The 14,027-nt window shown below is 40.8% G+C and overlaps 1 protein-coding gene across 3 annotated transcripts in view; it reads right to left on the reverse strand.

Annotated features, from left to right (window-relative positions):
* LOC117429501 (sarcoplasmic/endoplasmic reticulum calcium ATPase 3-like) overlaps positions 1–14,027 on the reverse strand; it is a 77,772-nt gene that overhangs the window by 17,798 nt on the left and 45,947 nt on the right. For all 3 annotated transcript variants that reach the window (XM_058998233.1, XM_058998232.1, XM_058998231.1), the window contains exons 7-8: positions 12,787–12,872; positions 11,465–11,929 (exon numbers count right to left, since the gene is read on the reverse strand). In XM_058998233.1, coding sequence (XP_058854216.1) covers positions 11,465–11,929; positions 12,787–12,872 — 551 coding nt within the window. The remainder of the gene's footprint in view (positions 1–11,464; positions 11,930–12,786; positions 12,873–14,027) is intronic.

Consider the following 14,027-nt stretch of genomic DNA (forward strand, 5'->3'; position numbering starts at 1 on the left):
TCCATGTCTGTCACGCTCTTCATGGTTGACGTGACAACTGTCTCATTTTGCACCAATGTTCACTTAACTTTCGAATTGCATTTTGCTAGAAATCATTCAGGTATAAGTGGGGTTATTACGTGATCATGAGGGCCATCTGTATGTGCACTTGTTTGATTGATCTTCTAATCCATAAACAAAACTGAATTGCAGTTTCCAACAACCACATTCACATGTACACTGAACTATCTGTTTCTGCCACAGCACTGCATGCCACCGATCCTTGGGTTGTTCCAGCACTCTTGAATTCCGCTTTGCCCTGCAGTAGGAGGGTATCATTTATTTGATCACTGTTAGGGTCAAGGCAGCTATAAAAAAAAAAAATAAGCAGGGGATTGCTTTTTCCAAATAGTGTTTTTGTTATATTGAGAAACACCTACAGAGATCAAGATGAGATAATATCCTTATAGTCTTAATAATCTTTAAACGTGTATGGGGCACGGCAGGGTAGATTACAGTGATCTAAACATCGGTGAACCCAGCACATTTTATATTGTATTAAGGGACGCTTATAAGGGATCATTAAATAAGCCCTGGGTAAAAACACCAGAGGGATTAATACAGTTTAAGGGTGGTGGGATTTAGTTTTGCCACCGTTTAAATCAATGAAGTAGACCCCGGTATTTTTAAGGACAACTTTCACTGTAAAAAAACAGTAGGGTGTACATCTGACAGGAAAAGTTTCTTGGCTGAAAGGACCAAACCACACTGAACTATGAAAGCTTGGACAGGGTGTCTTAGTCAGACTAAATAGATGTATGTGGTATAATTAACTAGTTTATCGATCGCTGCAGTTACCTAACTCAGTAGCAACATGTTTAATTCTCTATAGAACATAGAGGTCACACCACTAGCCAGTGTCTAATGAATTACTATGTCTGTTAATTACTCCAGTGAAATCGACAGAGAAAAGGTTCATTGGGAGCATGAGGCACCAGGCAAACTTCATAGTGTAGTGCTCCACAACAATATGCGTAGTGAATTCTGAATGCAATTGGACTGCAGCGTTCAGTACAGAATACATACCATATGTAGCACATACTTTGTGTATATCATATAGGCTGTCTCACTTGATTGGATAATTTATTAACACTCTCTGGCTGCCACATGTAGGAAAGCGATTTCCAGGATCTGCACAATTCAAGACAAGGTTTCCAAATAATTGAGCACTACTGAGAACAAAATACCAAGATAATGCCACAGTCTATGGAAGCTATTGACAGCAGAATACGAAGACAGCAGTTGTCAAGCAACGTGACATTTAGTAACACTTTCAATATATGTCAAACAAACAGCGTTGACATTGCAGACATACATAATAAAGGCTCTAATATTAGTACATAAGCAATAATCCCTGATATTAATCTTAATTAGTTAAACATGAGCTTGTGGCTTAATTAAAGTGACTCGTTATGCTTGACCAAGTAAGATCAGGCCTGGATGGCTTATAGTTGTGTCTAAGTGAACGTAGGATTTGTACCACAGTGCTGAGCAATGCTGCATCCCTCTCTAGAGTCCAGCTCGCTCTGCCTTCACTGTCTTCACTCTCTTCTAGCCCCTGATCTCTTGGTTTTAAAAGTGTAGAATAAACAGTGTTGTTACTGAGAGTTTTAGTTCCACAAAGTTTATCCCTGATTAACTGTAACTTTTTATATCTTGCATGCAAAACTGTACCTGCATTCATGAATATTTGTATGCCTCGAGACAGGAAAAGTTTGTAGAGTGCACTTTATACAGTAAACATTTTTACATGCATGGCTTAACAGTGCCTGCGTTTCATACGAGTATTTTATGTGAGCAAAATGTTGCACAGACAATGACAGGGAGGGCTAGGATTCGGTAAGTGCACTTCAGCAGGTATATTTCCACTTGGTGTGTTTTACATTCTGCACTATCGGGCAGGTTTATGGCCAGTTGTACCACAATTATTCTGTATCATATTTTTATTGCGAATGTTAACAAGCCTAGTGCAACAATTACCGGTCTGATGCATTGTTTCTGGGAAATGAATCATCATGCCCAAAAAAAGTAGAGGCATTGAATTTGGAGTCCTGGTCTGCCTTGTATGAAGCAATGAATCCCAGTAAAACGGTCTTTATTAAACTAAAAATCCAAGAGGTGGACCACAAAAAAACTAAACGTATTGTGTACATGATGCTATAGCACCCGGATCCTACCAACGCTGGTCCTCGCTGGGGATTCTGGAGAGAGCACTGCATTGGTTTTAGCACTCCCGGGGGTTAGAGAGGCAAAACCGGGAGGGACTGTTTCTCTTCATTCCGCTATAGCGGACCCTACCAGCCAGGCGCCTAGTGAGCTCAGACAGACACCTGCAGGGCTGGCTTTTATCCTCTAGAGCAGTGGTTCCCAAACCAGTCCAGGTGACCCCCTGTGTCTGCTGGTTTTCATTCCAACTGAGCTCTCAATCACTTAACTAGACCCTTAATTGAACTGATAATTTGCTTAATTAGACCTTTTTAATTGTTTTCAGCTCTTAAACAGCTGCAGAGTTCAAATTACTTATACACTGTTATAGCTAACTTTTAATATGCAACTGTTAAGAGCTGAAAGCAATTAAAGAGGTCTAATTTAGCACAATTGGGAACCGCTGCTCTACAGGCCGGTAGCTGGCGGACATCGTCTCTCGAGCTCCTGGGTGTAAAAGAGGAACCAGACTTGGTCCTGGGATCAGAGGACGCCCACTGAACCTTCAGATCTCCTGAGCCATGTGGGGAATTGCTGCGGTGAGGGGGAAAAATAACTGGACTCCTAAATTGGGGAGAAAATCAGGGGTAAAGTAATTGGGCACTCTAAATGTATTTATTTGTACTTAATGACAGGTTATTCCACTCTGCAAAACTCCGAGCCTGCAGTGCTGCTCCACGTCAATATTACATTTTCATAAACCACTACTGAAATGACTCCAAAGAGCGAGGGGGGGGGGGGGGGGGGGGGGGCTTTTATGTAAAGGAAAATTTAATTTGCTGAAAATGCAAAAGAAACAGAAAAACAGACAATGTACCCTGGCTAGAGCCAGAAGTCTCTTGGGTCACTTATTAAACTTATTATAGGAAACTCATTTAAGGCTGGCATGCAGGAAAAACTTTCCAGGAGTTTGTTGTCTTGGTAAAGCATAGCTCAAAAATACATTGCCCTGCACCATTGCTACCCAACCAAATTTAATTGATATAATAAAATGATTAATTACATTAGGACCCGGATGAAGGTGAAATGGCATGGATTCAATACAGCAACGCTTTGTGACGTACATTGTTTTCCTGTTCCGTAACACCTGTCAATCAAACTCCAGACGCATGTCCCAAAAAGGATGTGTTCTAATTCAACACTACTGTTCCCTTTGAAAAAAACGACTGCTTCTAAAAAAGAAATTGAATATCATGAAAATCTAGATGATCTATCCCTTTAAGGCAGCTTGTCTTAACCGTCGATCAGCAGCTACGTCCCAGCCTGTGTGAGTGAAACACAAATGAATGGTGGAAGTCTCTTCCCCTGCTATGTAGAGACTGCCTGTCAGCTCTTAGAAGATTTGGTTTGGGATTCAAGTCTGGAATAACAACATCATGTATAACAACACCACACTATGGGAAGACTTTGATCAAGTGCTTCAATAACAATTCATGGCATGCCTTAAAATGAATGGCAGGATGAAACAGCAAAACAAAAATCAGTTTCAATATTTAATTGTATATTGTTCTGTATAGAATAGAATTATCGCCAAGTGCAATCGGAAACCCTCTAGAGGGGGCTGAGAATGCAAGATAGTAGTTTGGTGACGATGCTAAAATCGAGGCAGGGATTAAGTTCCCAATGCAGTGTGTAGACGGACACGATCGCCGCATAAGAGACCAGTGGTTTTCCAAACTTGAAATGCTCATCCGACACTTTTATTGTGACTCAGAAGTGACACAATATGTTGCAAAAAACAGGTGCCTATTTGTACTGTGCTGGGGAAATAAATCTTAAGCTCCTTTCACACTGGCATGCTCTACCCGGGTCAGAACTTACCCGGATCAGGACCCGGTGCTACGCGATTTCACACTGCTTTTGATAAAGCAGGGTTGACCTGGGTGACAGATGCAAGTGCACAATGCAGCTTGTTACAAACGCTTCCAAGCTTCTCTGGATTGAACCGTCGGCCCAAATGTTGATTAGAACAAATGTTTCCCTGCTGCAATGTGGCTCATGCTGTGTCTCAATCAACAAACATATGTCTAAACAGAATCAACAGAAATGTTCCTTGTAGAAGTGAAACCTTCACGCAGGCACGGCTGTTTGTTATTGCGTCGGCTCACGAACGGCCATCATGCATTTTGTCTCGCTCAACCCGGGTCAAAGCGGGTCGACCCACATCCTGAGGTGGGTCGCTGGGACCCGAGTACGACCCAGTGACATGGTTTCACACTACGTGGGATTGTGACCTGGGTAGCCTGAACCCGGGTCTGGACCCAGATGGGAGTGCCAGTGTGAAAGGGGCTTTAACATACACTAGCGATGTGAATGGAAACTTTAAATAATGATTCCCAGCCACGTAAATCTGGCAATCTTTAACATTTACCACCAGCATGGGTATATCTAGCATGGGATACATTTCTGTTATTCCACTTAAGTTGGATAACATGCTTGCCGGGACTAATTTTGAATGTGTCTTCGCTTGTGTCTTTGCTTACATTCCAATCCAGTGGTGAGCTGATGAAATATAAACAATACTGCCACCGATATGTGTTTTAAATTGTTTGAAATAATTTCAGATTGCCATTGTTGTTTCGATTTGGATGCCGGTTTCCTTGAGAACGAGTTTAGTCAAGAAATGTCAGTTACCAATCTGCCTGTGTCTGACTTATCCAAACAGCCTGTAGCACCAATAAGAAACAGAGAGGCTGCAAATTGACCTGAAGGTTCTATTTAAAAAGATTGTTGCGAAGAGGCCATCAACAGAGCTAGAAATGAATCCGCGTCAAAGCACAGTCTCTTGTGAATGAAAGTAAAGCTCCACCACTGAATTAATTGATTTAATATAAAACATGTAGAAAACAGAATACTAAATGATTCATCTTAGGAAAATGTCCTTACATAAACCACCCGTCCCTGTCGGGGCTCGTGGTTCACTGAGGCATCCTCCTGGAATTAATAAAAACTACATACCCCAAACGATCATTCAATATCCTCTGTTTATACATACAGCATTAACCAGGAAGCAGTACATCACTTGATTTGTGCTGTTTTGAACAGACAGCTTGGGAAGCCAAGAAAAATTATTGATATGCAGTAGCTGATGACGTGTTCAAATCACAAATCATTTTAAACACTACAAGGTATTAAACTAGATGAAAACAAGAAAGTGATTTTGTGTAATAGAAGCATGAGGACTCGCTGGTATTTGTGTTTATTTTTAAATGAAATGCCACTAATACAAGGTACAGGCAGTGTTTTTGTTTTTTATTTGTTACTTAAAATGCCATACATCTCAAATTGTCTTACAGTTACATTGGAAGAGTGACATGGTGTGTACTAGTGGCTGTCTTTCCTCCCAAACTTACATCCTGCATCCTGTCTGAAGGCTCTACAAAGTGATAAGTCTTCACTTATCACTGCTGCTTGGCATCAGTCAATAGCTGTTACTTTAAATACAGCTATTGGAGCAGAAGGTGTTAAAAGCCACACTGTGGTTCACAGAACCACATTAATAAGCGACACAGTTTTAACAGCTGTGAGTGTGGCAGTTCGAGATCAATCCCTTCAATACTTGAACAGTCCTACAAGGAGGCGCTCATATTTTTTTCCCTGTTTTTCTTTTAACCCAAAAGCAGGATTCCGTCTTCAGAGCGATGTTTAAGTCCGTGGCCATGGCAACAGGGCCTTGCGCTATTTCAGTTTCTGCTCAAGACCTCCTTGCTCCGTCTGTGAGTAATGTTATGGCATTGAAACAGGAACCCCAGGCTTGGGCAGCTGTAATTGGATTACAATATATTTTCCACATGCCATAATAATGTTATCCTTAACAGTGAACAGCACAGAGGAAGTGAATCCACAGCCAAACGCTGCACTACACACACACACACTATCTCATTCTTCACAGAGGGCCTGGTGTTTGGCAAAGTCAGAAAGCTGTATTAAAAACTTGTCGCCGTGTTTATCTTATAAGGGTGGGGAGTCGAACTGAGCTCTAATATAAAACAAAGAAGGGAACTCTGCTGGAGCATGGCCAGCCTCTCTGCACAGGTTCCACTACAACCGACTTCAAGATCTGAAGGAAAAGCAAGACATGTTGGTTTTGAAAGCCTTTCCACATTTATGGAAACTTTCAGCGTCATCAGGAAATCATCTGTTTGATCGCCTTCGAATAGACAGGCAGCTCTATAAATCAAACCAATGGCTATAAAACTGGAAATTAGTTTATTTACCTGCTTACTGCATGTCTTCTCTGTCCCTATTACTGTACATTGCCTCAGCTTTATTGCCTTATATTTATCCACAAGGATGGAAATTAGACTCCTATTGCATAGCTGTTTCTCCAATACGTGGCTTTAGTTGGTGTTACACAGCATACAGTAGTATACTAGATTCTTGTATACTACAGTTGCAAAACCATTATATACTATAAAGAATACTATAACCCAAAAATACTGTAGAACTTGCTATACAAAGTGCCATTCATATATACAGCAGCACAGTGCACGCTGTAATCTGATAATGTACGTAATTAAGTCATCTGATAATGTAGGGACTGCTGACCTACTGGGTATTAAGATGGTTTTCTTCTTTGTGGACCATTGTGTTTTATGAAAGAGATTATTTTAATTCTAAATTCATTCTGGCTACGGGAGACAGGCTCTCTCGCTCTCTCGCTCTCCTCCTACTCCACACAGACAGTGAGATAAAGGATCTGTGTGAAAAAAGCAGAGCTCTGAGTCTGCCAGTGTGGGCAGCAACAGCCACACATTCACAGTCATCTCCTGAAGCTAATCAGTTATTGCCCACAGTATCAGTCTCTATCCCGATGAAACCATCTGCAGCTATATTAAAGAAATTCTTCTTCATGTCATTTCTGTTTCCCAAGAAAACGAATGCATAGCTAGCGGAAACCAAGGCAGCTTGCTGTCCTAATGTGTATAAATCGAAGACATTTTTGTTTCCATTGCACATCTGTAACCTTTCCTGCAAGGGATAAACAACGATAAGTGTTGAATCTTTTGCAGATTCAACCCTTTGGGTTGTTTATGCCCCTGAAAACATTTCTTCCGAATTAATACTTGTTTGATAATGAGGTTCAATTAATTGTTAATTTGGTAAGTGAGCAGAAAGCTGAAGCTTGTTTGAACAATGGGTAAACAGCTATATGAAATGCTAAACTGAAATTACAAGCCCTTTTCTGTACGTTTGAAATATGTAGTACTACAATTAACTAATTGTTGAACTGATTGTAGCGTAATAAAATGGCATTCGCATTTCTGTTGAATTGTTCAGACTGTGGTTTCGTTGACGAATCAACAGGTTTCTGTGGATTCGTAGCACAAACTGTGTGGATTCATTAATCAACAATACATCTGCCCCGCACTCCCCTTCTCTTCAAAGCTACACAGCCACTTTTAGTTAGAAGATTCGTAGAATTACTCACTCAAAAGATCACAGAAATTTTTAAGTAAGGGAATAAAAAAAAGTTTGTTTTGTTAAATTAAAAACAATTCATAACAGGTTATTCACATGTTTCAAAATATATATTTTAAAGACTCTTGTTAGAATACTAGTAACAAAACACTGTAATTTAAGCCCATTCAGCTCAACTTTTAAGGCGTCAATTTCCATTTTTTAGGGCTCTCATTTAAATGGGGACCCTTGTGTGCTGATTGTGTCTGGATGATAGCTACCTTGTTTTGCACCGGTCTTCACTTTCATCGTACTCTCCTAGTTTCGGATTGCATCAGGTTACAATCCGGTAAACTCTTGATTTTATATGTTTAACCAGATACTGTGTGATTATTATGCATTCATGAGAACCCTCCGTGTAATGCATGCACCGGTGTTATATCTACTGTCTCTAAAGGGATACATCTGTTAGATTTTACATCTGAAGTTACATCTGTTGAGAAAACCAAAAAGAAAATGAAAATAAGTTTTTTTTTAAAAATGCAGCCAACACATATTACCTGGCTGGAAATATCATACATAAACCTGCTACTGACAAAAGAGCATTCTTGTAGTTGATAATAATTAAAAAAATAAAAAAGGCAAGTTTCCATCCTATTTCTGAACAAGGAGCAGCTCTGTGTCAGTGGTGCAAATGAGAAATCCCTGTTTTTGTATATCTGCTGTACAGGATTAGGTAATGGGGGGGTTGCCCACAACACTCCCTCCGTCTCAGTTTGCTGCCAAAGCTAATAATCCAAACGGATCATTCCATATCAACTCAACCAGTGCCGTTTCCCGTCCGTCTCAGATTTTCCTAGAAAAATTCACCTGGGGGTTTTCAGACACGCTGAGTTCAGAAATGATAGCTATTTTTTTTTTTTTTTTTTTTTTTTTAATTTCCCGTTCGACCTGTGACCTTGCAAAGGTCAACCTAAAGTGAGAAAGGGACCTTGACCAGAAAAATCACCCTGGGTGCAATTTAGATGCTACCATCATGTGTAGCACCTCGTTCTACTCGTATTGAATAGGGCTTTTCAGAAAAAAATACTGGGAGCACCCTACTCACTTCTGGCAAATTGCCAGACGAGGGGTAACTGACGAGTTTAATTCGAACTTCAGCCGAACCCTTTACCCTGTACGGGATGTGGGACCCTTAGGAACCAGTCTTCCAAATTCTGTGAAAAACTTTTGGTTTCAAGTCCCACCAATGGTCATTAAACCCCCTTGAAATTTGAACCAAGTATAGGACGTAATAACTTGCATGGGGGGACTCCAGAAAATCACCCAAAGATATGTTTGGATAGATTTTGATGAGATCTACAAGCATCAAGCAAAATATGTTGGTATCCAGGGATTTTGGATTTTTGGCAGATTTTTGAAGTTGCATTTGTCATGCATTCGAGCACTGCTTATGGTCACTTTGGCAAGGTTAAAGTACCACATAGTTCTATCCAAACTGGCTATTTCTTCAATTGTGCATTCTCTGAGGATTGATCTAGAGGAAAAAGTAACAATATGGGCTTCCAATGACACCAGCTGGGAGATGAGGGGTTATGAACTTGCATATGGGACTTGGGACTTCGTTGTTAGGATGACACATTTGAAACTACCAAAACCTTACCCTACAGTTAGGCTGAAGGTCAAATAAAACTGTACTGCCTGAAATGTTGGGTGTCAAAGTGGATATCAAACAAGGGAAAATGGTATATATTCGGGTATTGACGTCAACACCATAATGTCCCTCTGATAAACCTTCCTGCGCATAAGGTAAAACTGATTACAGCTGATTGGGTGGGCGCATGAACCTCACCCAATCAGAGAGCTGAACAGAACTCTCAAGTTCCAATGCACAGTGTGTGCCATGAGAGGTCTGTATAACAGACCTGTATGACAATGGAAACGCACAAGACTCATTCCAGCGCTGTTCCACTAGCAGGTGGAAACAAGGCAGCTGGGTATTAGCAGGACAAGCTCCACTGCTTCCCACGCTGTTCATGAACTTGAGATTAATAAGAGGGCTTTTACACTGCCAGTCTTTCACAAGCACTGCACTACACACAAAAAACTTCCATGTCCTGTCCTAACAGGACATTTGTGTTCTAGCTCAATGAACCCAGGCTATTGTAAACATGCAGAATGTAAATATACTGTATTTGCCAGTGCAGAGGATCTGGCAGAACATGAATGTATTTCTGTAAACAAGATTAAACAGGTTCCACTAGGGAACTCCTTCTGGTTAAACATTTACAAGTCTTACATGTCTCCTGCATCAGTTAACCACATAATGACATATCAATCATATTCCACTCTGTTTTGTGTGCACTGGATTAATCAGAAAGCAGTCCTTCGTAGGACAAACAAAATTCAATTCAGCCTATTATTTGTGGAACTATTTCATTAGCTATAATAACCCCTTTACCAAGCGGTCAAAGTGCATTTTAACTGTATGTACTAACTTATTGCTGTGCTCCCACTATAGTTCAACTTCCTTTGCATTTGGTCAAAGCAGTCCATTAGAGAATCATTATGCATTATTTAAACACACAGACAGCAGTGGTGTCACTCTGCATTCCTTTCTGACCATCTTTAAAGACGTGTTTGCTGAAACCTGCTGTTTTATACAGGATGCCCTCTGTGCCTTGCAAGACGCTGATGCCTTCTTCCTTACTGAAGTTAAAACCCAGCCAAGCTCATGAATCACGTAAGAGGATCTTTAAGCACACTGAACAATACTCACTCGGAATGCTTTAAGCAAATGGCCAACAATCACACTTAATTAGCAGCATGACTTCAACGCTGACGCACAACTCTAAAGGGGAATCTCCGTCATCAATTCTGCTCTCGCTGCTGAAATAAAACTTGGCAAATGTCCATGTCCTTTTCAAATAATGGAAACTGAAGAACATTAAGTGACTGTTTGGAATAGGCAAAAAACAAACATGTGCTTGACGTTTGATATATTTCAATCCAAAGTACACGCTGGCTCAATCCTTTCTCCAATTCAGTCTACATGCCTCAATGAATATTAACTTAACAAACGGGAACATTTCACATTGCACCTTGCATACTAACTCCATAATTGTCGAACGAGAGTGATGCATTTATTTTGGAATCACAATCATTTCAATTTGATCCAATTTTGATCCAACAAAGTTTGTTTAAATGACAGCAAAGGAACAGATCCAGTGTGCAATGACCTTTACACGTTATTTCCCTTCATACGTTATCTCCAGACAAAGGAAGACACGCCCCCAAATACGCCACTGCATTTGCAAAGCATGCCAAAACCAACCCTGTGTTAACATTCGATAACAGCAGAAACATTCGATAACAGCAGAAAACAGAGCATATTTATAAACAAATCCCCGCCCAGGATTCCTCTTTGATGCATTAACACACTGTGCCCGGCAAGTACATCAGACCTCGAAATGTTTAAATACAGCTATGGCCAATAGTTTTGCAACACCCTATAGAATGAACTCATTTTACTTCGAATGAAACCTGCTGAATAATGTTACGTTAACATATTGAATTACACACCGCTTTGTAGGTTTTCCATTTACTTAATGAAAAACTGTCAATTTAAAAATGTGACATTTCAAAGTCTCACATGAAATACAGTACTACTATTATGGCTTCTTAGTTTCTTTGATTACATGATACGATCTAAATTATGTTCATATAGTTTTTTTTTGTTTTTTTTTAAATGTCTCAATCCTAAAATTCTAGGTGATGCAAAGCTTTTGTCCGTAGCTGTAGATGCCCAGTGGGTACTCACCCTGCACACCGACATCTGGTTGGTGGTGAGAGTGCCGGTCTTGTCAGAGCAGATAACGGATGTGCAGCCCAGCGTCTCAACGGAAGGCAGGCTCCGCACGATGGCGTTCTTCTTGGCCATCCTGCGGGTGCCCAGGGCCAGGCAGGTGGTGATGACGGCGGGCAGCCCCTCGGGGATGGCAGCCACGGCCAGGGCCACGGCGATCTTGAAGTAGTAGATGGCACCACGGATCCAGGAGCCCCCGTGGACAGGGTCGTTGAAGTGTCCGATGTTGATGACCCACACGGCCACGCAGATCAGCGAGATGACCTTGGAGAGCTGCTCCCCGAACTCGTCCAGCTTCTGCTGCAGCGGGGTCTTCTCCTGCTCCGTCGCCGCCATCTGGTTACGGATTTTGCCGATTTCCGTGGCTACCCCAGTGGCCACCACGACACCGATAGCCCTGCCAGCGGCGATGTTGGTGCCCTGCGAGGGAGTGATGGAACGATGAGATTAGTCAATATATTAAGACATACCTCCTGCCTTTACATTATCTATCAATCAATCAATCAATCAATCAATCAATCAATAACAGCGCCTCCAAGAGCTTTACAAATAAAAATAACAAAAAATGTATAACATACAAAAAGAAGTAAAAAATGACAAAATACAAACACCTCCTTAAACAGAGTAAAGTAGTAAAACTAGTCATTTGAATTATTACTTAAAAGCAGTGATAAAAATAAGTAGTATAAAAATAAATCAAATTAAAATAAGTAGTAATAAATAGACTAATACAGTGTTCCCTTAAAATGAATTTGCCTTTAATCTCAACTAGTACATGCTATGTCTGTTGGATTAGCAGCTTTAGAGACTGAATAGAGCAGGGAAAGAACACGTTTTCACACATTGCCCTGCAATTGGAGTCTTAGGGGGTGAGGGAAGGGTTCAGTCTATATGCCTCAAGTCTGCCTTGGACAGGCTGGAGGGACAGACCTTTAATTTTGGTGGGGTGTGAGCAGTTCAGTCTCCATGCCTCCAGCCTGCCCTGGACTGCAGAGACCAACCCTTCTCTTAGGGGGGTGAGAGAGGGGTTCAGTCTCCATGCCTCCAGCCTTCCTTGGACTAGGGAAACCACACCTTATCTTAGAGGGTGAGGGAGCAGTTAATTCTCCATGGCCTTTCTTTTTCAGAATGTCAATTGTGTTCAACTGATGTCATGGCTTTATGATGATAAACAAAGATAGATGTTTGTTATTATGTTTTTCTGACCCCCATTACTGTATGTTAAGACAATCTGACTGAAAGAATAATGAGGTTTACACACAGAGAGACACACTTACTGAGAAAAGCATGTTTTTCTTGTCCTGGTTGACAGCTCTGGGGTCAGGCACTGGGTCTGTGTGTTTAATTACAGACACCGATTCACCTAAATTGGAAGAAACAGACATTTTTCTGTTAACATAATTACCTTCCAATCTTTTCAATAACATTCCTATATTTAGTTTTTTCCTGAATTTTATTTTTTAAATACCGGTACTTCCTCGTCTCATGGGAAAACACCCCGTGAATCATCAACCCCGCTCATTTCTAAGCTCTTATCACAATAGGAACCTAAACACAGAACCAAAGAAGGAAGTCTGTTTCATTTTATTTGTTTTAATTCAGTTATGTTTTTTGTTAATGTATTTGTCTTACTGGCTTAGTTCAAAGGTATAGGGAGCATACAACAATGAAACCAAGTCAGAAAGCCTAATCTTTCTAGTGCACATGGATGTGTATTACACAACTTCATTCCAGATGTCTAGTGTTCTGTTCTATATCTGGGACTTAGTATCCCCTAGATTCTAGTGTTTGAGGGAGTCCTTTGACTGTTAGGGTTCTCCAGACAAGCTCAAAGCAGCTCAGTGACAGGTAAAGGCAGATTTGAAGAAAAATGAGCTCAATATGGGAGCAACAAAAACCTAGAGCCACTCAGAATGATTGCTAACACCATAAAAAGATATTCAAATGACACATGAATTCAAAATAGGGTCCAGAGTTTTGTTTTTTTTTATCATTTGAACTATGAAGTAAAATAGCTATATGAACTGTGGTAACTGGCATCCAGTCTAACACCAAACTCTGTTTCCCAGAAAAGGACTTCAGAAGCTCTGGACCATCTCTGTGCACCTGCTGCTGCAGGTACTGTAGTAGTTTAGTTTGCAGAGTGACAGGGACAGGAGGAGCTAGTGTGTGTGTGTCTGCACCTGAGGCTAGCTGACTGTCAACTACTGTAACTGGAAAGACGAAAAGGTCTGGTTTCTCATAAAATCGAGAGAAGGGAAACTGTGGAAGAATGTAGTAAGCAGTTACCCAGCAATGAAATTGGAGTATATAATTGAACATGACTGTGGGATACTGCAGCTTTCCTACATGGCCCGTCTATGTCAGACACAAATCATCATTCAGCTGTGAAACATCTCTAGTGCTATTCTGTAGGCTGCTTTAGGATGATATACGGTGCATGTATCCTACGTGGAGCACAGTAACTTAATCTACTACAATGTAGTTAGTACCTCCCCTTACTTACACACAATATGAA

This window comes from Acipenser ruthenus, chromosome 24 (genome assembly GCF_902713425.1).
Source record: "Acipenser ruthenus chromosome 24, fAciRut3.2 maternal haplotype, whole genome shotgun sequence".
NCBI classification, from domain to species: domain Eukaryota; kingdom Metazoa; phylum Chordata; class Actinopteri; order Acipenseriformes; family Acipenseridae; genus Acipenser; species Acipenser ruthenus.